Source organism: Anabrus simplex, chromosome 12 (genome assembly GCF_040414725.1).
Source record: "Anabrus simplex isolate iqAnaSimp1 chromosome 12, ASM4041472v1, whole genome shotgun sequence".
In the NCBI taxonomy this organism is placed as follows: Eukaryota; Metazoa; Arthropoda; class Insecta; order Orthoptera; family Tettigoniidae; genus Anabrus; species Anabrus simplex.
In genome coordinates this window covers 79,228,065-79,255,034 of record NC_090276.1, presented here as the reverse complement: position 1 = coordinate 79,255,034, position 26,970 = coordinate 79,228,065, and the positions used below count along the sequence as shown (strand labels likewise).

Here is a 26,970-nt window from a genome sequence, read left to right as displayed (position 1 = left end):
TAATTTCACCTATTCAATACATTAAATTTTTAAACAATTAGGAATTTATCTTTATTTCCATATGAGATATGTTTTACCTAAACAATGAAGGTGTCATCAGTCACAGTAGTACCTCAAGGCATAAATCAAGTAGCTGATTTGTAATTAAATTATAATTACTAAGAAATAATATTGACATATTACAGTAGGGATAGTCAATGAGAATAATATGAGTAATAATATGGATACCAACATATCAGCCGTTGGCTGTAAATTATTAGTTGTGAAGGATAACAGCGACAAAATGTTAGGGTATGTACTTACAAAGGTTATATTGACATATTTACATGGGGGAAGTCTAAGAAAAAGATACAAGTGACCGGCACCAATACGTAAGACCACAGGGCTTTTAACAGTGTCCAGCAGCAGTGGTCCGACATGATACATTAACGTTACATTATCAGAAATGTTAGCAAAATAATTATTATGCTTCAATGAGAAAAACAATGTTCTTAATAATATGGAGTTGGAAAGGATTATATTAACATATTCACAGAGGGGCAGCCTAAGGTATAAGATACAAGTAATCGGCACCAATGCGTAAAAGCACAGGGCATTTTAACACTAAAATGCCCTGTGGTTTTACTCATTTACGCATATTGGAGTCCATGTGAAGACCGTATGGTACTGTTCAAGAGCCCTCTGCCACTGGTCATGCTTAGCGTTTTGAGTGCCGGTCATTAATGAGAAAACTGCAAGAACTATACACACATTCATGAGATCTAGTACTTACATCACTTTCTATAATATGCTGAGGCAAGTTTCGCACCATGATTGTGGTGTTGGGGGGTACACTCTTGTAATCCTCATCATCATTGTACCTCGAGTCATAGCCTCTCATTCCATGATAATCACTGAAAAACAAGATTTCACCACACTCAAATACAAGGACGATGTACACAACCTTCCAGCCTATCTACATCATTTTAGTGCACTTGGCAGACCGGATCAGTGGGCGCTGTGACTCAATCTGGTGCCTCGAAGTGCACACTAACAACTCGGCATCAAAAGCTATGAAATAATACAATAATATTTAATTACTTTAAGGGAAAATGGTTGGAAGAGGCAGAATTTGTGCTATACATGGCTGTAATAGTTAAAAATAGCAAAGTGCATCAAAGTCTTTCTACTGATTTCTGAAAAATAAATATGAGCGTAGAAATGTTTTGATGTGAAGTTAGCAGCAGCGAGGATGGCGCATCAGATAACGAAACCTGCGATAGCGACACAGAAGATTTGGAAGAAATTGTGTACCGGTAAATCCGTATTTCACAACAAAGCGATAATTTTTTGCAAGTGTAATATTTTAACTTTAATACTCAAATTAATGACAATTAACTTAATACGTTCATTTTTATTTTCAGGTTGGAAAAATGTTCGCCGAATTGTTGCGAATAATTATGAATTTTGTTTTAGACTATTTTAATTATTTTGATGTATAAACGCGAGTATTATGTGCTTCTTAAATTTGTATCAAATACAATTTAGTAATAAATACATTTTTTGAGTAAAACAAATACTGGTATTAAAAATTCTTCGTATAATGGTTGCACCCCACTATTCTTTAAAAAAATTTGGTATAAAAAGTGCAATGATTATGCCGGGGTATCACCTACATGCATCCTCATTGTACACTCTTATGCCTTTTAGCATTCAGTCTGCAAGCCTCTGCGAATTAAGTGCTTCCATAAGCTTCTATCTGTAACCAGCTCTGTAGCTTATTTTACACTTACTGGCAAAATTTATGGATCACGTGAATTTAAAAAAAAAACGCATGTTAAATTGTGAAACATTTGTTTTATCACCTACACTGATTATTTTCACGAAAAAATTATCTACAATAAGTAAATAAGCGCAGCAACAGCCAGATAACATCATTTACATAATTTTTTCATGAAAATGGTCAATGTAAATAATAAAACAAATGTTTCACAATTTAACATGCTTTTTCCTTAAAAAATTCAAGTGATCAATTAATTTTATCAGTCAGTGTAGTTGCGTGCCTTTGTTTCCCTCTACATCTCTTGGTTAAGAAATTTTTTTCAATGCTATTAAAGATTATGTTCGCTATTATTCCTGATAATGGTGAGCACATGGGTAACCCTTCTCTATGACAGAATTTTGTCAGTAAGTGCAAATCCGCTTCGGACTAAGGTTGTTCTTATAACGCTAACCATGATTTTCCATAAAAGTCAGGAAAGATACCGAACTTGCACAAAAACATTAAAATCGGTATGCTACAGCAATCAGTTTGTTTAAACATTTTCGCAGATGTTTTCCAAGCAATTGCTTACTTACTAGCACATATTTTCCAATTTCAATAGTCTGAACACGCATATTCAGTTTCGTTCTTAAAAACTGTAATAGCATCACTCTAGAGGCTTGTGGCAAACATTTCCATTTTCTTACTTCAAACGGAGTCACCGAACCTAGGTTTACCGTGCACGTATTATGAAAACATATTTCAAGCTCGTGTAGAATAATGATAACCTTTTCACTGTAAATTTACATAGTAACAGCTTTTCTGAAATTTAAGAAGACACGAAAGTACATAACCTAACCTCTGAAATCAGTTATGCACACTGCTGTAACCTTGAGAAGTATATAGCATTAAAATTAAGCAATCATGTACTTCAGCCTTTATTTCTAAGGAATTAATAACTATTGGCATTGCACTTATTGCGAAAACATGTTCTCCCGATATTTATTTACACCAGTTGGGGAGTTGTGAGGAGAGCTCTGGCTCGCTCAAGATCGACTCACTCGTGCGTAGCAGGAAATTGATATGGAAGATGATCGATCGCATTCAATATAAACGCTGGAGTAGTGTATGAATATTGATAACAGATAAAAACTAACACGCCCAAATCTGCCCGTAGTAATGGATGAATCAGTAAAATGTTTCTCATTGTAACCAAAGAATAGCGCACAGATTAATAGAGCAATTTTCGAAGGGCACAATAACAATGTCATGATAACGGGGGTTCTCTTCTACTGTACTACAGCAACTGCGGTCGGATGTGTATCCGAGTCCATCATCTCACTTTAGCCGTAAGTGCCCATGCTCTAACTACTACTTCTGCCTTGAATCATCCGTAGCAAGCTTACGATGTCTTTTCATAGGTTCTTTAACGTCCCATAACTAAAACAAATAGAAATCAATATTTCAAAATTTTAACATTCCCTTAACGTTAAATGCGGGATTTGCCCACAGTGAATTACGTTAAATCGAATATAAAATTGTATTGCTCTTTGCAATAATTTTCGGGACTTGAAATTTCCTCCGTTAAATGCGGGTTTACGCTAAATAAAGGTCACACAAAATCAGGGCTATACTGTATATTCTCAGGTCTTTTATTTCAGGAAGCCTGTTCCCAAGTAAATTTATAGTGAAGAGGTTATTACTACACTACTGGGGCTTGAAATAGGTTTTTCTGAAACATGAATGGTTAAGGTGGGTTAGATGATGCTGTTTGAGTAAGAAAACTGAAACGTTTCCCCAGAAGCCTGTGGAGTGACTACTAAGTTACAATGCTTTTAAAGAATAAAACTGAACATGCAAGTTCAGAATTAGAAAAATGACAAGACATAGTATGGAAATCTGCGAAACCTTCTATTTTGAACTAACCAACTGCCGTTTTGTATTGCTTTTAATGTGTGTTTTTTCTTGCCAACTTTTACGAAAAATCAGGTATGACTTTTAACCAGTATGAATATTTGTTATAATGGACTTCTACTGTATCAAAATATAATAATTTATCTTCCATGTAAATACAAATTAAGTGGATACCCAAAACAAATTTAACCGTCTATAAGGAAAGTGTACCTGTGAAGAAATCAAGCAATACCATGTGCACAGTGACAAATCATTCATTAAACTGTAGGTACAAGTCATAATTCCTTCTGTGAAAGTGAATACCACTGGTACCAAAAACAAAATATATCCTAAAATTGGCTCTGAAAAAGAATATTTTTAATTTTTCCCTGGAAATTTAGAAACCGCACTAACAACACTATTTTTGAAAGTTTTCCTTGAAGCTTCCAAGCAATTTTAAAATTATACCAAGTTTCTTTGTACCAACTCTAATGGTTCTGGAGAAACTACCATTTAAAATGCACTTCTACAACAGGAACATACACATAGTTCTGCATTCAGGACAACCTCCTCGAAGAAGTGAGAACCAAAATATTAATTTTTGATGTCTTTTCATGTCCAGGTGCTCTTAAACAACCAAGTATCTTAAGAGGTTCAAAATTACTAATTTTGTTAATCTATCGATTTCAAACAGTAAATTAAATAATAATAAAAATTAATCTAACAAATAATGTGAATAAGTGAAAACAACAATTGAATTATTTTGTCATAGCAGTACTTACTGAATGTCATAGTCCAGGTCCGGTGACCAATCATCTCTCCGCCTCCGTTCTCTGTGATCCATCCTATCGTAATCCTTGTCATAACTTTTTGGTTCCCGTCTGTCTCTGTCTCTACTGGACTTCCTCCTCGGAGGGCGCCCATCCTTCCCATCGTCCACTCTCTCTCGGGACCGTCTACTGTCGCGATAATCACGTCGCCGGGAAGACTCTCTAGAATCTCTATCACGAGACCTATCCCTGTAATACGCTCTTCTATCCCACTCATCTCTGTCATCAGCACTATATCTCCTATCATAGATGGCAGGATATCCTCGCCCATCGTCATAATATCTCTCATCCTCCATTTCAGCCCGATACTCCTGACCGCGGGCATGCTTCATGCGGTCTCTGGCCACTCTGCCTTCCCTAGATCACAACAGAAATTAATTAGGTTGACATAATATCTAACATCAGTCAGCCATAGTAGAGACAAAGACTTACCAATCACGTTCCGCTTGTCTAGCACTGTACTCCGCCATGTGATAGTACTCGGACTCTCGGTCACTCTCACGCATCATCCCGTTATAGCCTGAGGACATTACAAAATTAATGTGTTGTAATACCTTCCACACCCTCCATTACTACATCAACATATCACAAAACACATAGGACAGTACCATTGGCACAAAGCAGGGCTCAATAACTCGAAGAAAAAATCTAGGAACCAGGCCACTGTACAAATCACCAAGTTTTAAAAAACAATTCAGTTTCAATTACTTTCAGCCACCATCATTACTATCACGATTACCAAGTTTCATCTCAATAGCTTTTAACCCATTCGGTGGGCGATGCGGCAAGATCCGCAGCTACAAGTCGCTTGCTTGGCATGGAACACTGCTATATCTGTTGATTCTAATTATTATTATTATTATTATCTTTTTTTTTTTCTCAGTTGCCTGTCCCAAAGGTGTATTTCTTTTTCTAGCAGCATATTCTACCTGATTCTGCCCTCTGATGTGAATTTTTTCAACTATGTTTTAATAACAATGTGTCATCCATGCGTTGCATCATAAAGAATGCAACTTACATCTGGACAAGAATAACCTAAAGGATAATAGCATTAACTCATCACCTTATCATTCCTTGGATGCAATAATATTGCCTGGGTCTCCATTCGCCCGATCATTAACAATAGTTACAAGTAACTAATCTCATTTTGTTCCGTATTGAGGATACAATAAGTAAACTCTTTCAAGATTAAAAATATTGTGTCCACCTATTCAATACAAATACACAATATTTTTATCTTGAAAAAGTTTACTCATTAACTATAGATAGAGTCCATTATACAAAGCATCACAACTCATTCAAAGGTTTTTAACCCCTCAGCATCACAGCCATTTAAAGAGCTTCCTAACCCGCAGCAGGATAAGATTTCAACTACGTACGACTGAAATACATTGACTGACATAAAGCGTTACTACAAGTATAAAAGTAGCCCGATATTCACGAAATTTGGAATTCCTTATGATAGAACTATATACATGCAGATTACTACATAATCGTTTCACATTTCCTTAGTAATTTAGTCTCGTGTGATAGCGTTCGAAGCACTCTTCTGAGACAGAGACCCAAGTCACGCTCCTGGCAGCAGTACACCGACATCACCTTTTCGCCAGGTTTTGAACACACGATACAACATCTCTGAGGTTTGCATTTCTCACTCTTGGGTGCTAATTTCCTGATAAAATGTCTTTCCTGCAACCTTGGAACTGTATTATCTGATGCGTGCCGGCCTTGAATATTTTGTTCCTCGCCCGAGTGAGCGTATTTTGTAAATAAACCTTCCATCAGCTGAACCCAATAAGATAACCGCACAATGTTTGTCTCTGTGACTTGTCTGAATATTATTTTGAGAATTTAGGAATCAGAATTCACTGTTGAAAACTTCCCTATGAACTTTATAATTATCCATAGTCTCATACACGAAATTTCCAAGTACTGGTTCCTCCTCATCGTCCCTCTCATCATTTACCACTGCATCTGCCGTAGCCACATCTATTTCATTATCACTGCTGCTAATACTGTCACTACTACTTCCGACTAAACTTTCATCTGAAATATACAAAATTTTAAGCACGTTACAGTCAGTCAAACCACGGCTGGAGCTAGCCATTGAGCGCCGGACGTCACACGGACAGATGAAGCAGAAGCGAGACCCAAAGCAGCAGTACGAAACTGCATGAGAGGAATAACATTTATTATGAAACAAACCAACTCGATGCACATTTCAGATAAAAGGTCAAAACATCGTCTTTCTAACGAGATATATACCACGAACAACTGGTTCTCGTATCGTATGACAGAAAGCAACACTAACTGATGCCTACACAGAGTGCTCGTGGAGAGTTACGAAAATATTACAAGCTGAGAAATAAAGACGAATATAATAAATAAACCGCACTCTTAATGTAAAATTAGAGCAAAGAATATCACGTGAAAAGACAAACTTCTCAGATCATCATTTCTTTATTTTATTCTGTGGGAAAGAATGAAGCAAACAGAGTTTTTAGAAAGCAGAGATTAGTGCTCAGACTTACTTGACAAATATTTGTCCTTGCAAAAACAACTACATTTTAACAATTTTAAATTCTTATTTACAACACTTATAAACCCGCAAATGTCTTCTTGGAAACAAAACAATTTGCATATCCATAACTCCAAAACTCTTCGCGCTATAGCCGTAAATGCGAGTCCCTGTATGGATCTATACCACGTATAGAGGTCAGCACTGAGGGGTTAAGAAGAAACTATCATTTCTTGTCGAACAAATCCGTCAAAAACACTAAAGAACTGATCGATAAATTTAAAAATGTTGACATTCAATCTAATCATTCTCTCCACTCATTCGATATTGTAAACATGTATCCTAGCATACAAATCTCAAAAATATACCCCTATCATTCAAAACAATATAAGCATATACAGCGGCCTAAGTATACTAGAAATTCAGGATTTCGTGTCTATGCTTAAATTACTTATAAGCAATAACTATTTCATTTTCGATAATGTTATTTACCAACAAGAAGGACTGGCTATGGGATCGCGGCCTCGGGTATCTTAGCTGAGATTTACTTGGATGTTTCGGAACACACCAAAATTGATAATAACTTTAACAACATCTTTTTCTGGGCAAGATTTGTAGATGACACCATACTAATTATGGATGAGAGCATTACAAACGCAGCTACCACCCTCATCAATCTAAATAACATTGACCCACACATAAAATTCACACTTGAATCCGAACTAGAATGGAAAATAATTTTTTTAGACCTAACTATTATCAGGCACCCAAGCTACCTAAGATATAAGATTTTCAGAAAACCCACCCAAACAGTCACTACAATCCATCAAGATTCTTTACTACCCCAAATTCACAAACTAGCAGCATAGAACAGCATGATATACCGTGCCTTCAGTGTTCCAATGTCTAAAAGAGACCTCAAAAATGAGTTGAACACTATTCGTAACATAGTTAAATCCAATGGATATAACAGTTTCTTGGGTACGTCGCGCATTCCTATCTACGAAATGTCACTGTAAAATGTGTCACAAATGGAACATAATAATCGCTTTTACACAGTTGAAGTCTAAAATCTGAAGTAAATTAAGAAATATTTTATTTTTAGAGAATATTATGTATACCTACCTTACTACTTTACAAGTACTTTTGGTGCTACGCTCACAGTAAGACACGTATGTCTTTTGTTTGTCTTACACTTTCAACAACTTTGTGTGTGATGTCTGTGTTCACTGAAGTTCTTTGCTTTCGTTTCATTGCTTCAGTTGTCAATGGCATCATTTCCTGCAAGATTTAATTAGGTGACAAAAAGCTATGGCCAATGTACACAAGAAGAATTCTGTGGACTAGTGATTTATTGGTCCAGGGATGATGCTATTTTCCTTTTAACAAAAATCATTTTTGTGGTACTTACGATATTTCTTTGTAATGTGCAGCACCAAGTTGTCATCCTTAGTTGTTTTTCCGTAGAATTCCAGCCACATCACTAACACATGGTCATTTGCCTCACTGAAGAACGAAATAACATCGTGAATGCTGTTGACCAATTTGCTGTTTGAACTGGCTGCTTTAGTCATATGGACAAAGATAATGAGAATCCACAGACATAGCACTCCCATTCCTCGGTGCTAGCCCTGGACCTCAAGAAATTAACAAAAGACGGCACCAGCAGCGGAATACAACAAAGGATGTCTACAGGCCTTAAATATGTATTCACGTTTCTCTAATAAGGTCAGAATTTCTTAATTTACCGTGGCAGTGGTAATGAAGTAGGGGACAGGAAATAATAATAATGCATTGAAAATTACTCATGTGTTTAAGACTCCATTTTGAATATTATTACGTCCCGATATGTTGCATTATTAGTGATTTTGTGCATAATATTGGTAATAATTGCACACAAGAAGTAGGAGGATATATTTATGACAGCCATCTTTGTTTCCCGAGATGTTATGGTATAGACTGGTTACTTTGACTTTACAGCAAAGCAAGGAAATTCAGATAGGTGAGGAAAGCACGGAAGTTACAATGCAAAGCATTGATGTTACAACTCCTCTAATTTAGTAGCTGTAACTTATCTTTGCAAATTCAGGCCAAGCTCTGTAATTAGAACAGTGGCCCCGTTCCACACTCTCTTCGAGAGGCTCTTAACTATCGCCGCGGCGCATACTGCCCGCATGGCAAGAAAAAATATAATTTAGTAGCTGTAACCTATCTTTGCAAAATCCAGACCAAGCTCTGTCATGAGAACAGTGGCCCCATTCGGGGGCCACTCTCCCTTCGGGAGGCTCTTAACTATCGCCGCGGTGCATACTGCCCGCACGGCAAGAAAAAATTAAATTTAGTAGCTGGAACCTATCTTTGCAAAATCCAAGCCAAGCTCTGTCATGAGAACAAGGGGGCCACACTCCCTTCGAGAGGCTCTTAACTATCGCCGCGGCGCATACTGCCCGCACGGCAAGAAAAAAATAATTTAGTAGCTGGAACCTATCTTTGCAAAATCCAGGCCAAGCTCTGTCATGAGAAAAACATCTTTGCATTGTAACTTCCATGCTTTCCTCACCTATCTGAAGTTCCTTGCATTGCTGTAAAGTCAAAGTAACCAGTCTATACCATAACATCTCTGGAAACAAAGATGGCTATCATGAAAACATGCTCCTACTTCTTATGTGCAATTATTACCAATATTACCCACAAAATCATTAATAATGCAACATTTCGGGACCTAATAATATTCAAAATGGAGTCCTGAACACCTGTGAGTAATTTTCAATGCAATATTATTAATATTTCCTGTCCTCTACTTCTTTACCGGAGCCTTTACCGCAGATTATGTTCCATTTGTGACAAATTTTACAGTGACATTTTGTAGGTAGGAATGCGCAACGTAACCAGTTTCTTTATAGAAAAAATAATCAATAAATATAAATACCACCCTTCTACCACCTTGAAGAAAGATAAGAAAAACAACTCCTCCCTTTCTAGCTTTACCTTCAACAAACAAATCTACAAAGTCACCAACATCTTTAAAAAGCACAATGTAAAAACAGGTTTTCAAAACAAACAATAGGAACGCACAAGTTTTACATTATGCCACATCCATAAACAAGTTCAATAGTTATTCAAAATCAGGAGTATACAGGATCATCCGCAACGGTTGTAATTCTTCTTACGTCGGACAGACCGGGAGGAATTTTAATATAAGGTACTCGGAACACATCAATGCCCTGAAATACAATTTTTAGCTGTAGGACAGCATATGCATGACTATATCACAAATTCACAGACATAAAACAAGATATGGAAATTCTCAAAATCATCAACAAACATTAACAAAAGCTGCTTCATACAATGAGATCAATATTTCAACCCAAATCATAATCTTAATGAAATTTCAGAACAACCAAATATCCTTTTTGACCTTCTAATTTCCATTTTTAGTAACGTCAAACCAACAAGTCATAATTCAGTTTTTTTATAATATTCACAGCACCTTTCCTCAGCAGCCATCCTTTTTCCCACATCCTTCAGACCCACCTTAATTCCCCCTTCCCCTCTCCTTCACGACCTTTCGCCTTGCCCTACCTCTCTCCCCTGTTCTGTGTCAGCTGCTGGTTATTTACAGCGGCGTCCAATGACTTGCAATGACATGCATACGGCTAACACCACTGAAGTAGATTTGGGGATTGACTACGGGATCAACATTTACCAGTTCCCGTTTACAATTGAATTGGTAATGATTAGCAGTGTTAGAACTAACAGTTCTATGAATATTAATACATGAAAGGGTCTTGATGATGAGCACACTCAAGATGCAAGAATTTAGAACCTAGTTATTTCTAATTTACTCAATTTCATCCCAGTTTTTAATGTCAATTTGTATATATTTGTTTCATTTGTTTTATGTCAATTGTGTACATGTACTGGATGTTTTACAATAAGGCTGAAGGTGGCCAGCCCTGGCCGAAACTAGTCCCTAGGCAATGTAATTTAGAATATTGTATATTATAGTATTGAAAGGTGGACCATTACGACATTCATTTAATAATTATATTGTCAGTTTTGTAAAGTTAATTCAATCATAATATCTGCTGTGAAAATATATAGAAAAGTAGCAGAAAATATTAGAAAATGGGATTAAGGGCAGAGTAGTCCAAAAAAGGATAAAGGTCACAAAAAGGAAAAAACAGCCCTGGAAATTTACATCCATTGCAACATATCACACATCTGTTTCAGATGGTAGTGATTGTTTTAAGACGAAGTACAACTAGGCAACCATCCTCTACATAACACTAATCAGAGAGAAAAAAATGGAAGGGGTCCGACACTTCGGAAAATGAAGGTATCGGCCAAAGGAAGACAAGGGCTGCGAAGAGTATGAAAATTAAAGACTCCCTAGGCCTCCATACATAATACCGTCGGGGTGGAAAAGAACAAGAGTTGACCAAGTCAGGTCAGACAGGATAGATGAAAGTGAGGAGCCTGGCACAAGTACGTGGAAGCAATGCCAGGACTCAGCTAAAAGCCGTGTGTTCGCCATCCCACGCTCCAAAGTTCAGAGCCTCTGGGCCCCTTTTAGTCGCCTCTTACGACAGGTGGGTGTTATTCTACCGCCCCACCCACAGGGGGTCTGTTTCAGGGAGCCCCTACAAATCCTAACCCTGGGAAAAAAAAAAATGCAAAGAAATATGCAGAAATCCCCTGTTTTCACTAAATGTCATGAAGGAGGGCAATTACTACTCTGTAGGTTACGAAAACAAAACGGGTGAAAAACACAATTCTAATTAGACATTCTGCCTACCTTGACATATCACGAGGATTCTGTCAAATTGAACTCTAAAAACAATAATACTGACGTACTGACAATAGTGAATAAAACTTGTTATAATTAAGAAAACCTTAATTACAACATAAAACTACAACACCAAAATAGTGAACACATCCACTATAAAGAAACTGTACAATGTATAGTACATCAGGCTTAACCCCTCAAATCTGATGCGACAATGCACATATTCTGAAGTGGACAGTCTATTCATGTGTCTCTTGTCCAATACGGTAGAGTACTTTATGGTCACAACTCGTAGCCTGAATGCCCATTTGACACAATAATGGTGGAGAATTGTCCTTGATCAGTTCCACTGCAGCACCTTCCTTGCTGCCTTTCCTTACACCTCTGCTGAAGGCTGTCGAGATATTCTTCCATTTTCTGCAGCATCTGCTGTAAATGTTGCCCCACACAATCTATTCCGGGACTGTAGTGAGTAAGCTTCCTATCAGGAATTGTCCGAGTGTGAGAAACGGATCATAGCACTGCCTGGATCTGCTATTAAAAGCAAGATTGTCTCATCCAACATTGCATGTTCAATATTTACTGATGCCATGAAAGTTTTATGAAAATGAAAACCTGTTTTCCAGTCAGTGACCCGGTCAGGGATGGAATGAATGAAGCCCCCAACTTACAGAGAGGATGGGAATTTTACCGGCTGCCGAGGCCTGTCGCACTCCTCTGGAGCAATGACTAATGACTGACAGATGAAATGAAATGATATCGGAGAGTGTTGCTGGAATGAAAGATGGCAGGGAAAACCAGAGTAACCGAAGAAAAACCTGTCCCGCCTCCGCTTTGTCCAGCACAAATCTCGCATGGAGTGACCGGGATTTGAACCACAGAACCCAGTGGTGAGAGGCCGACGTGCTGCCGCCAGTGTCACAGAGGCTCTGAAAGTTTTATATCATCTCAAAGATATGTAATGTAATAACAAACCATATTTGATGAAAAGGAGCAGACAGAAGTGCATTGTTTTGAGCCAAGCATGGGAAAACCGTGTACTTTCCATCCTCTCAGGTACGACTTCAAGCAGTCTCACGATCACTTGGTGAACAACTACAGTGTGGCCCCTGACGTTATGTCTGGTTGTAGTGCAGCAAGCACTAGCGGGCTGGTCATGCACGGCAATACATTCTGAATTCAGACTATTTTTTTCGACGCGTTTGCACGATTTCAGTGGAAACTGTTAGGACAAGGAGCGACAATGCTTTTTGCATCAGGAATATTAAGTGATTATTAAATTTCAAACATTTGTAAGAAATGAAATAATGCTTATTAATGTAATATAACAAGTATTTGGAAATTACGGTCGCATTATATATTTCTAGCTACTCGTCCATTGTGTATATGTCAGGAGGAACAAAGCAGATTGATTAACATTGAAGAACATAACCTTTGAATCCAAAGGTGAAAAATGTCATTTTAATAAACAAAAGCAAACCAGAACTATTCAGAACTATTCTTTGCTTTCGGTGATATTGTTCTAGCAATCATTAGGAAAAGTGATGTCCCCTTCTAGGTGAAAACTTGCACAGATGAAGCATCAGTGGTTGGTTTTTGCGAACCAAGTCCCCCAACTTGGAATACTGATGTTCCTGTGTTATTAAATCATTGGTGTAAAATAAATTAAGCAGGCGAATTGGCCGTGCGGTTAGGGGTGCGCAGCTGACAGCTCTCATCCGGGAGGTGATAGGATCGAACCCCATTGTTGGGCAATCCTGAAGATGGTTTTCTGTGGTTTCCCATTTCCACACCAGGAAAATCTACCCTAACTAAAGCCACGGCCTTTCCCACCCCATCGTCACCATAAGAACTATCTGTGTCGGTGTGACAAAGCAAATTGTAAATATATATACAGTATATATGTCTATTTCTAAAGCTAAACTTACAATTTCAAAAGAAATCAGAATTAGTTCTGACTGCCACCATTTAAGCAGATTTTGGCCTTCATATCAGTGGTAACTTGTTATATGTGCATCCACCTTTCTGTTTGAACTTTTACACAGGAGTCTTAACAGTCATGTGGTGCTAGAGCCTTTTCTGAACATTTTTATAAAAGAGCATGTAAAACGCTGGACAAAACTATATGTATTTGTCATCTCGAACACCTCTCCAAATCTGGTTCAACTCAGGCGTGTTTTAGTTACCAAGATCCATTTACATACCTGCCAACTTTACAAAACCAAAAATCAGGAGATTTTGATTTAAAAATCAGGAAAAATCAGGATAAATCAGGAGATACAATTGGTCAAAATTGCTTATTCTACATGTCTTGCGCAACAGTACTACGATATATTTACAACACTTATTGTCTCAAAGCCCGACTGTTGCTATACGAGGCTACAAGGCTAAAAATTACACATCTCTATTCCCTCACAGGAAGTGCGTGAGTGGGATGATCGGTCTTTGATAAGCCTACCGAAAATAGTATGAACTCATTCTCCAGATGTGTGCATCAGTCATGCACTTAGATGCCATTACTTAGCAAATGCATAGATTAATATATTGCATCAAGCACCCGCGCAATTATGCGAAACGCAATGCTATTTGGATCAAATAACTAGCTGATGTAGCCGTGCTTCACTACGGAATTTTCAGGAAGACTGTCCTTACAGTTTTCCCAACTGAAGTCAACATCTCATTACAACGACGCCAGTATGAATGTCGTGTTTAAAAGCAATGATTTCATACGAAATATTCGATAAAATGAAAACAGCACATTTTCTCACTTTTAGCGAAAGGTACTACGGTGTCAATCTAACAGTTCAAAGTTTCAGAGCTAGAATGACCAGGCTGCAGACAGCCGCAAACACTCTTGTGTAATTATTCTGTTTAAGTGTGCACACTGCTCATTCAAATCACTACCTCCGAGTAGGGATCGAATAGCTGGAATACTATGATGATCCAGTGTGTAACGTACCAGTAGTATCAGAAAATTTATGAACCAGAAGAATGGCATGCTAAAGAAGAGAGATCTAACTCCCCACTCCCCAGCTTCTTCCCGCCAGTATTCAGGCAGGCTGTTATACTTGAAACCCAGCAGTAATCCCGTCTATTGTAGATAAATGGCAGAATATACAAAGCACATCACAACAAACAATGGTCAATGTAATGCTATTGTTGATCAATTTTATGAGCTTTCTATATTGGAGGCCTTCACATTTAGTTTTCTTCTGAATCTGTGATATTAGAGCATCTAATGTAAAGTGAGTCGTCCTTTCTTTCATGACTCCCTCTTGTGGTATTATTTAAGCAATCGTTCCTTCATGACTTTCTTCATTATTATAATCTTCAAAATTTAATCACCATCACCACCAATATTATTGTAGTCAGAACAGTAAAACTGAATGAGCAAATTATCACAAAAATAATTTATTCTATTATTACCACCTATTCAACACAAGCCACGTGCTACGTGGATGAAATCTACATAATACAATATACACTTCTCAGGGACATGTTTCGCCCCTTGTTTCTTCTTGCTACGGGCTTTATGTCGCACCGACACAGATAGGTCTTATGGCGACGATGGGATAGGAAAGGCCTAGGAGTTGGAAGGAAGCGGCCGTGGCCTTAATTAAGGTACAGCCCCAGCATTTGCCTGGTGTGAAAATGGGAAAACACGGAAAACCATCTTCAGGGCTGCCGATAGTGGGATTCGAACCTACTATCTCCCGGATGCAAGCTCACAGCCGCGCGCCTCTACACGCACGGCCAACTCGCCCGGTCGCCTCCTGTTAACGGCATCATCAGTCTGTAGGTAACCTTAAGGTCAAATGTCTGAAACATTATCTATTCATATATGGATTACAATGAAAAGTATGTTACACATTAATCCATGTATGAATAGATAATGTTTCAGACATATGAACTTAAGGTTACCTAAAGGTTGATGATGCCCTTAACAAGGGGCAAAAAATGTCCCTGAGAAGTGCAAGTTATACGAATCAATCATGAGAAGTGTCTCTTGCAAAACTGAATAAGACAAATAATCGGAAATTGCATTCTCTGTAACTTTTGTTATGTAGTATTTTTCAATATGACCACTAAGATAGGTAATTAAACATTTTTTTTGGGCACCTTCCCCTAAACTACCATTTCGAACAGAGTGAATAAAATTATTTATAGCATAGACTGTAGTTCCTTATTCCCTGACTTTACATACAATTCTGTTCACCCATTTTCTCATACATCGGCGCTGATATGGACTTAGCAAAAAATAATAATAATAATAATAATAATAATAATAATAATAATAATAATCTAAATTCATGAATATATCTGTTATCACAGCCGGTACGGTAAAAATGTATAAGGCATAAATGATAAAAAATTTAATAATATATAACTTTAGTTATGTAGTATTTATCATTAGGGCCAATAATAACACAAATATTTGAGAATTAAATTTTAGGCCTTCCCCTAAACTACCATTTCACTCAGCGCGAATAACATTATTTATGGCCTAGATTGTAGCAACTTATTCCCCGACGTTATATACCGATTTTCATTAAATTCTCTTCAGCCGTTTTCTCGTGATGAGCCTGCGCACGTACAGACAGACAGAAGACAGACATTACGGAAAATTAAAACTTATTTCTCCTTGTTAATATGGCCACGACCGGTACAGAAATATCATTCTTTTTAAATTCTGAGCAATGTACAGACAAAACATTTTATTTATATTGAGATAAATTAAAATTAGTCAGAATTGTCTCCAAATGGCTTCTAAAATCTCTAGAAAAGTCACCCGTCGTTATCATTGAAATTATGTCACTATATTACTAAGAAAGCGACTAGTCTCTAGAATCGACCAAAGAGGATGGAATCGACTAGACTGACGTGAACGAACACAGCACGCGAGAACGAGAGATTGACAATCGATATGCGCGTCGCGATATACAGGTTTCAATAAACATCGCACATTCGCGCACATTTCTCGCATTAATAAACTTCGATATTTCGTTTGAAAGCGGCCATTGAGCGAAGGACTTCCGGCCACTGACGTAAAAAAGCTGAAATGGAGGGATTTGAAAACAAATGTTTGAAGTTCACCAAAAAATCGGGAGAAAAGATAGAATATTCGGGAGGCAGGAAAAACTGTCGAAAATCGGGAGTCTCCCGCCTGAATCAGGAAAGTTGGCAGGTATGCATTTACGGGATAGAATCTTTGTCCGAGGATTCAGTTTTGTGTACTCTTCTACCTTTTTTCCCCCCAGAACATTGACCATACTTCAAAACTTCAAAGCAAGGTAGCGACCACAATAACCAAGATCATATCAGCTGGCCTGCTGCACCTGAAGCAACATGTTGCCTGTGAATGGGAATAGACGGGCAAGATGTAGCAGGTGCACACCCAGTACATACAATGCGGTAGGACTAGAACCATCTTCTCAATACATAAATAAAAATGATGCAACTATATTTTCATAGAACATTCACCGGGACTAGTTTCGACCTTCATTGTGAGATCATCCTCAGCCATTACATTAAAATCATAATTGGTGAAATAGCTAAAAATACATGCAACACATCTAAAAATCTGGTGGAAGGAACACTTTGAAACCTTGAATCTTTGCTCATTATGTGAGCTTGTAATATGACACTCAAGTTACCCTGCAACTCTTGTGATTGTACGGGTCAGTGTTAAGTGTCAGCCTCTGAATCCCAGGATAGCGGGTTCAAACCCGGCAGAGGTAGTCCGAGTTTGAAAAACACTCCACGCTGTACGATGTCGGCACAAAAGATCTTCGATGACACATTTAGCATTCACCCGACAAAATTAATTAAAACTCAACCATAGACGCCCAAGAGAGATTTGGTTTACTCTGCCATCTAACAGGCCTAGAGTAAAACAGAATGTTGAAACTGACTAGCAGGCAGCCAGATAGCTTCAAATTAAAAATACCAGCACACGGTAGCTGAGGCCATACATTTAATTTTTTTTCATTTGGCTTTATATCACACCGACAGATATATATATATCTTTTTTTGCTAGGGGCTTTACGTCGCACCGACACAGATAGGTCTTATGGCGACGATGGGATAGGAAAGGCCTAGGAGTTGGAAGGAAGCGGCCGTGGCCTTAATTAAGGTACAGCCCCAGCATTTGCCTGGTAAGCTGCCTCTGTGGATCAGCGGTAGTGTCGGCCTCCTGATTCCAACATAGCGGGTTCAAACCCGGCAGAGGTAGTCGGATTTTTGAAGGGCGGAAAAAAGTCCATTCGACACTCCATGTCGTACGATGTCGGCATGTAAAAGATCTCTGGTGACACATTTGGTGTTTACCCGACAAAATTCATTAAATCTCAGCCATAGACGCCCAAGAGAGTTTCGGTTTACTCGGCCTGCCATCTAGTGGGGGCCTAGAGTAAAACGGAACGTCGAAATTGACGAGCAGACAGCCAGATGGCGTCAAATTGAAATGTCTGCACACGGTAGCTGAGGCCATACGATTATTATTATTATTATTTGCCTGGTGTGAAAATGGGAAACCACGGAAAACCATCTTCAGGGCTGCCGATAGTGGGATTCGAACCTACTATCTCCGGGATGCAAGCTCACAGCCGCGCGCCTCTACGCGCACGGCCAACTCGCCCGGTACCGACAGAGATAGGTCTGTATGTAGGATGCTAAATAGTTCTTATAGTGACAATGGGATAGAAAAGGGCTAGGAGTAGAAGGATGTGGCTGTGGTCTTAAGGCACAACACCAGCATTTGCCTGATGTGAAAATGGGAAACCACGAAAAATACCTGGCATAGCCCTAGTGTAGGCACTCCACTCACTTCGCTTTCTGTACACGGAACCTCGACGGCCGGTGATGCTATTTTATTTTTAGCTCACGGGATTGCCGATAGGAGCGTCCTTTATGATCTGCGAACTGTTGCCACTGTTAAGGAAATGTCCAGCGGACTGTTGCAAAATTTGTTATTAAGTTACAACCACTAAATTACTTTTTTCTTGCTGTGCGGGCAGTATGCGCCGCGGCGATAGTTAAGCGCCTCTCGAAGGGAATGTGGCCCCCAAAGGGGGGCCCTGTTCTCATGACGGAGCTTGGCCTCGATTTGGAAAGATAGGTTACAGCTACTAAATTACATATTTTTCTTGGCGTGTTTCTTGCTGTGTTTTTATTCCGCGCGGGTTGGTAACGGAACCAACGAGTTACGAATTATGGGAACGATGTCATGTCGGCCAATGGCCGTGCTCGTAGCTGGCCGGCTAATGGTCGATGGCACGTGAAAACTTTTGTTGTTTGGGCGGGTTGGTGGGTCCCTGGCATTCGTAATGAACACATCTCTCTTCTAAAAGGATTTTAAGGTACAATTCATTTATATTTCTTTGCGAAGTTGTGTGTTATATACTGGAGTGCCTAGGGTAGGGTGCTACCAAATACCTTCAGGGCTTCCGACAGTGGGTTTTGAATCGAGGCGCTACACCTGCAACAAAATTCTACACCTGTAAGGTTTTCCAGTCTGTTGAAACTAATTCAGGATAAAATTAGGTTAGGTTATATCTGAAAAAGACCATTGTGACAGACTGAAAAATGTCAGGGTTATAAATTAACGAAGTTGAAAGTAGAAAGAAATGGCTTCAACTATTTTTAAAAAACCTCCCAAAATTTGTCACAGATAGATTTCATTATTAACTACCAAAGAACAAAAACTTCTTCGCTGAAGGCCAATGGACTGACACAAGAGGCTCTGATGTGTTAAGACCAATGGGCTTTGTCATTGGCCAAGACGTGCACAGATCATTAATTATACAAACCTTCGTGTGTTGAATCAAGTTGATAGTCGAGTGAGGCAGTAAGGTAACGAGGAAGAAGACATAAGTTATGCTCTATGCATCCTACCGGTCTTGGCTGAGGAAGAATTTTATATCCTTGCCAAGCTTATGACAAAGCACTGGATGTAAACAGTGGTTCCTGGCATGGCCAAGTGTGATCATATCTTAAAACATGCAATGCCTGGTTAGTAGCAACAGATGAACAGGGAAACTAAAACATATCCCTTAAAATATGAATTAAAATCAATAATTTATAAATAAAAATTAAGTAACAAATGTGACATACCTCCCGGCATTTCTCTCCTATCCAGAGGCATGTGTCTGCCATGTCCAGGGTACCTGGCAGTCTCCATGTTCTGAAAAAGGAACAAACAGTGAACATATATCACTCAGCTAATATCTTACATTCCAGACTCGTTCCTATTTAGAAATATTCTAACACTATAAGTCTCAAACTGGCAATATCAAGGTAGCGCTTATGTAGATCCTTTGTGGGTGAAAAGCACACAAAAATTATGTAAAACTACACCTGAAGCAGCACAGAGGAAAGATCCTTCCTTTATGCTTGCCAGGTATCAACGAACCCACCCCAAAAAATATTTAAATAGAAGAATTAAAACAAGAAAATCTCAGATTTACAACCATTTTATATCTTGCTATTGGCTGGCTGAGTCAGCTGTCGTGAAGACTAGTTTTCTATTCCATTTGATAAAGCTTCCATCATCTGTTTCCACAAAGCTGCCACCTAACTGAGAATAACAAAACCCTCCAGTTTCAAATTGTGGGTCCGGTACACAAGCCGGCTATCTCCAGATCGGGTCTCAGAAATTTTTTAACCTAAAGGGCGAATTCTACTATGTCCAAAAAAGGAACTTAGATGCGAAAATTAAGAGTTTGTGCAATTTGTACGTAATTATTAAATGCCAATATGTGCCAAGCGCTACGGCTCTCTTGCCAGGGTAACCATGTTGATGACGTCATAGTTCATCCCGTCAACCTCTGGAAGGTCAGCCATGATGAAACTATGACGTCACGAGGCAACATCTGACATTTAAATGTACATACAAACAAAACTAAGCATCCCATGGGTTACAGCAGAAAATGAGCACAGCAAATCACAGAATGCACACCTATGATACAAAGGTACTGGGTAAAACTGTACATTCCGCATCCGAACGTTTATAACAGTATAAGGACGGGAACACAATGCAAATAGCCGGCGTAAACACAACGCAAACAGCCGGCATACCTATGATATACATTCACCTCTAGGACAAACTTTACCTTCCGCAGCCCACCCGGTATATAACATTATACGGACGTGAAACGAATATACATTGTACGTGGAATTCCTTGTAGAGCAGGAATGTAGGCCTAGGGCCGCCCCGCCGCTTCGAAACAGTATAAGGAAGGGAACACCATGCAAATAGCCTGCATAAACGCCATGCAACCTGCCGGCATACCTATGATATACATTTACTTCCGGGCAAAACTGTACCTTCCGCAGCCCAATGGGCATAACATTATATGGACGTGAAACGAATGTACATTGTACGTGGAATTCCCTTTCGAGGAGAGATGTAGGCCTAGGGCCGCTCCGCGGCTTCGACCCCGCTACAGTACATGGCACATGCACACAGTACCAATAGGAAGTAGTGTGTTCTAACGGTACTCACCGATTAATACAGACGGTCCTTTTGGTATCCATTGCAGGTACGGCCGGCCATCGTCTACGAAGCCAGCTAGCATACGTTAATATAACAGCACTCACGAGGTTCGTTCCATCGCATGTTTCGACACAATAACACACCTACAACACACATAAACCGCCACGGAATGTACGAATCAGTCGTTCCGGGGTTAAGTACACTATATCGCACAATGTGTATATACGAGCCATTAAGGAAATAAATATCCGAAACGTGCATTGACAGTACCGGCACAGGTTTCACGACCACGTGGTAATGGCGACTGGAGCTCCCGCGAATCACCACCCCTCCACCTTCGATCTACATATCGTCAGAGACGTACCAACCTCAGGAACCTAACCACTTGGCGATAGAGGACATGCTGTGACGACGTATGGAACGGCTGCCTGTTTCAAGAGCATTGAAGCAGAATGCACGACGTTCACATAATATAATATAAGCAGCGTACTCACCTTCTAATCCTAACAGCACTACTTACCTGTTGATTGGCGACGAACGGACATCATATGATTATTGTTTCCCGAATAGTTTTAGGCCCACATCTCACCTCTACAAGGACTTCCAAGTAGGATTTGCATTATTTCCACTTCCTTATACTGTTATGTACGTTGGGCTAGGGAATGTATAGTTTTACTTAAAGTAAATGTATATAATAGGTATGCATTCCCGAATAGTTGTACCTAAACTATTCACACGTTGTATACGCCATGATTATGCATTTTCTGCCATATTCCTTCATGTGCCATGGATATGTACATATTTCGATGCACCCACACACATCGGGACAGCTGGTGTTACGCCCCCTTCGTTACGCGCGGAGGGGTTGGCGGCCCTGTGTGACGTCACAGCTCCCGTCGCCATTACCAGGTGTACCACATGAGTTATCTATAGAGGAACAGGGTGGCATGACGTCATAATTATGACGTCACGATCATTTTTCTTGGCCACGGTGAAATGCTAAATAATTAAATTGGCGGCGCATGCGCAGTAGCAAAAATTCGGACTTAGTTTTCGGATATTAATTCCCTGTCTCTCTCTTACACCCTATGACGTCAGGTATGACGTCATCACCCTTCCGTCACCAAGTAAACATGGTCGCCATGTGCTCTACCAGTCCTATATAGTGTCTTCTTCAGTGTTCTATATGGCAGGTAATAATACAAAAACCTAGTATTTTCGCACCTCTACTCCTTCCTTGTACCCTAATGGACATATTTAACAGCATATGTCGGCGCCTACGAGTGAACTGGCGATAGCCGGCTTGTGTACCGTAACCCAAATTGTCATGGGTTGCACCCGTAACCTTACCTTTAACCATTTTACTCATTTTATCACAATGCCAGGGGATGTTAGGGTTCTCTTGACCACTTCACAGCTCGGCTAATTTTGTCTTTTCATTTGTTCCTTCATTGTTTTTAGGCATTTTTAGCTTGTATTATATAAATTACTTCAAACCCTCCCCCCTCCTTTCCATGAAGATGGCTGAAACGAGCCGAAACATGTTTAAATTTGATTACTCTGTCTAATGATGTATTGAACTAGGAGGATACACTCATTTTTTCACTTTTGTTAAGTGAAAACCATCAATACGGAATGATTCTAATATCTTGTGATTGCTATTAGATGTCGTAAAATGTGTTGTTACGACATTCCCATTAGTGATTAGAAGCACATGGTGTTGCCAACCCACAAAGTAAAAAAAGCCTGCTCTTGTCCAGGCCCTACCCTAACCAGTGCAGACCGATGGTGTTTCAGACCCCCTTTGCTTGTCCTCATATCACTGGTTTTGTCCAGACCCTACCCTAACCTATCCAGACCAATGGTCTTGTCCAGGCCCTACCCTAACCAGTGCAGACCAATGGTGTTTCCTCAAATAACTAGAGGCCTAAGGCCGCTTCGCAGCTCTAACCTGGGAGCTTACGCCCCCAGAACCCCTTTGCTCACTGATGGTCTAGTTCTTAAGCTGAGTTGTGCTTCGCTCAAACACGTCACCTGAGAGTCATCTGCGAGAAACATAGGACAGTCATACTGCGCATAGATGCTGGCGATGCAAGTGGTAACCACGGTACTAATGTTGCGTGAACACCACTTAAGTTTTAACAACATAAAACCTTTAACTTATTCTCAGCTATCGCAAATAATCAAAATGAACTTTAATATATTGACCTGAAGCAACCTTCACAGTTCTGACAAGAACGCTGGTTTACACAACTCAGTATCTCTCACTCTTCATAGTCCTCTCCAACCTCCGACTAGTAGACAAGAAAATCACATATACCAATAGGACATACATAGTTAAGGACTCAACTAAGTCTTCCGATATCAACATAAAAGATATACTAACAAAAGACTCGAAATAAAGGATTTCAAAATTGAAAACTGAATTGGTTCAACGACACTTTCAGACTTACCCCTGTGATGTATAACTCAAAAGCAATCAAAATTTAAAATAGCGTGAGTAAGAGAGGCTAATTACCCTGAACTTTACACTTAAAACCAGTCTGAACGGAAAATCCAAGCACAGACAACTAGCAGTAAATTTTGAAGACGATTGTACAGAAAAATTTTAGCTGAACTGACGGTTTTACGTGTCGTACAAAAATTAGTCCTATTAAACGATACGATAACTTCAAATGAATAGTGTCCCATATCACCCCAGCATTCCATTCAAATGCGATCATTCATGAGGCCCAAAAGACAATCACAACATAGTCTAACAAAAAGACCTCTCACATACAGGCGAAGCATCCGTCTACAAGATACGAGAGCACGCCCAGGCAACTGGTCGATATCGACAAAGATATCATCAGTAAAAATAATAATACAAGAGATTACTGAAGATACAAACCAAGCTAGAATGATGATAAGTATATTGAGGAACGCACGCCATACCACGACAGCTAATTTCCAATAATAATCATTAGCAGCATTCAAGTATCACCAACGGGTCACTGGAATGGCCTACTGTACTAGGAGAGAACAAATCAATACCAAACGTTCACATAATGCGGTTTTCTTATCGATCAAAAAATTAGCTTACCACGTCAAAGTACAGACCAAAAGACGATTGTGTGTTAACTGCTTGATATTATGTTTTCACCACACAACAAAATATTAATTTTGGCACATAAACCGCTCTTGACAACGGCATGAATGTACAATGGCGATAGGTTCAGCACAAAGGTCAAAGAGAAAAACAAGGAGCAACGCTAAACAGTCGAACGAATCAATATCACATCGTCCTTTATTCTTAGGAGATTCATCCCAAGAAAACCAACTCTTCTGCTCACCGTGTTCTGTGCTGCTCACTTTACACACCAGGGGACGAAGCTTGGCAATATCACTGCCTTGCCAATCTCTATATGGGATTGAGACCGTGATTCAGAAGGCGGTGGACTTCATTAAAGACCGTGATCATGACCAGACTACACTAGTAAAGTCCGGCCATGCCGTGATACAAGAGATCTGATAACATCGCTTGAAATCAAACCTATGATTTGTGTGAAAGTATTAATCAAGTCCAATGTGGTACAGTATATCAGTGTGTCGTTATATTATGTGTTGTGCATTGAATAACGGCACTGTTTTAAAATCGGAGTATGTTGTAGATACTTTTTGTGTTAGAGCTTAAGAACTTAACCTATACGCTATTCGGCATTCTGGAACGGAATTAATTTACGGGAAATGTGAGTTTTCTCATCTTTAGAATGGCATAATAATCCGCACCGCTTCTAAAGCCTTTCTGCATTGTTATTTTTCAATTGTCAGTGTTTAAAAGAACAGACTGGTTGTGTCAGTTTATTTTCACACGGATAACAGCCACAACTAAAACTAGGCATAATTCAGGTGCCAATGCATTGCTGAGATCACTTTTTGCTCCAGCAACTATAATTCAAACCAAGAAGGATAGACTTCAGTGTTCGTTTTTCCTAAGCATGATACAGTAAACCTTCTTCATGAAATGTATCCAAAGAACATCTGGAACACTGACGATCCAGATATATCAGTGAATTTTCCAGTATATTTCTCAAAGTAGACAAAATAGAAGTAGGCTTAGATACTTAAGAATCTGTCATTTACATTTCAGGTTAGGTCAAATGTACTATCGATAATACGAGACACTTTGCGAGATATCGCAAGACGTTGATTACCAACGCACCTAGCGGTTTGGCCTCGAAGATGGAGTGTAGTAGTGATACCGATCAGCTGATGTAGTGTGAAATTTTGTTCTTGGATTTCATCTGCGGGCAAAAAAGATTTTTTAGAATTACACTGAGACAAGCATTGACCCACGTGTGGTAAAGTTTGTGTCGTTTTTGGCTCTGCAGTAACTTTGAACTTGTGAAGCTAACAAAATTTCCTTCCGCTTCCCTCGAGTGTAAGAAAATTCCAATGTTGGAAAATATTACTGTACACATCGCATTAGGTTTAACATTTACCTATCAACAAGTATCCATATCTTAGATATATATTGTACCAGGAAATGCCCGTAGTTTATCAATTAATTTCTTTTTCTATTTTTAAAATTTTAAAATAAATTAATGTTATTATAATCTAAGATATTAAAGTGGTGGAGAGGTGGAACTTTAAACGTACAAGTTGGAAATGTTTATTGATATTACTTGCCACACAGGAAGTAAACTGAACTAAACTGAGTGAAAGAGTTTATTCGTAGAAAAGAACACTGTTAGTTAGCACTAAAGATGCAAATCTCATACAACACGAGATTGTTCTACAACAAAGTTCTAATACACATCGGCTGTTGGACTGAGGATCTGTTTCTATTATCAACAGTCTATGATTTCACTCGCTGAATTGGGAATATGTTCCCATATAATCGCAATTGTTCTCTCGTCAAACGGAAATAGTTTATTCTACTTCAAGTTATTTCTTACGAGAAATGTCCAAAGTTCGCACGAACTCGAAGATCGTTCACGCGACTGTTAGAGTTCCACTCACCAAAAGAAATTCTGAGTTCTCCAAGAGTTTAAAGTCCACTTCGCGCTGACGAAATACTAAGTTTTCGAAGAGATTAAGGTTCCACTTTACAGTCGTGGAATTCTAAGTTCGTTAAGACGGAATGTTGTCACACCGTTCACTAGCGAACTTCCTAGGCAGAGTTCTCGATGGCGAATAAGCTAATTAGTGCTTTTCTCGGGGAGAGGCGAAGTTCACTTCACCCGCGTGGCAGTCGACTCAGTCTGCATTGCTTCCGACATGCTATTAATTTCTAAGAAGAAAAGAGATAGCAGAGAAGAGTGGTAAATGTACTACAGGAGTACGTGCCTGTTTGCACGTCAGCAGCGTTACCAGGCAAGGTGTGTGTTTGTAGGTAGGTGTTAAGGCGTGGTATTAAGCGTCAGGGAAAACCGTATAGGCGGGAAAAGAAAGAGTCTACATGTAAAACCTGACCACTTTTGATAGCACATGCAAAATGATGTGGTTTCTAGATAGGTCCAGGTGTTTGTGTTAGTTGAGAAGAGGTATCATGCTCCAGCCATGAACCGTAGTCTCGCCATTCCTGTCGTCAGGGGATCAGTCTATCTGGGCTCAGCCGTGTCTAGCGCGAGCCTTGCCGGTTGCGGAGCCATGCGTCAAGTACCACTAGGGCCCGCTGCACAGCGCCACCTCCTTGGGGTCCCTCGTACCCACGCTCCGATCCCG

At 39.3% G+C, this 26,970-nt stretch overlaps 1 protein-coding gene across 1 annotated transcript in view; it reads right to left on the bottom strand.

The window, feature by feature from the left end:
- The window catches only part of LOC136884333 (RNA-binding protein 5), a 162,386-nt gene extending 137,907 nt beyond the window's left edge, over positions 1-24,479 (bottom strand). The window contains exons 1-5 of the mRNA XM_067156432.2: positions 24,347-24,479; positions 19,884-19,953; positions 4,897-4,984; positions 4,417-4,821; positions 773-893 (exon numbers count right to left, since the gene is read on the bottom strand). Of these exons, the coding sequence (XP_067012533.2) occupies positions 773-893; positions 4,417-4,821; positions 4,897-4,984; positions 19,884-19,950 (681 nt within the window). The 5' untranslated portion in view covers positions 19,951-19,953; positions 24,347-24,479. The remainder of the gene's footprint in view (positions 1-772; positions 894-4,416; positions 4,822-4,896; positions 4,985-19,883; positions 19,954-24,346) is intronic.
- Between the last annotated feature and the right edge of the window lie 2,491 nt (positions 24,480-26,970).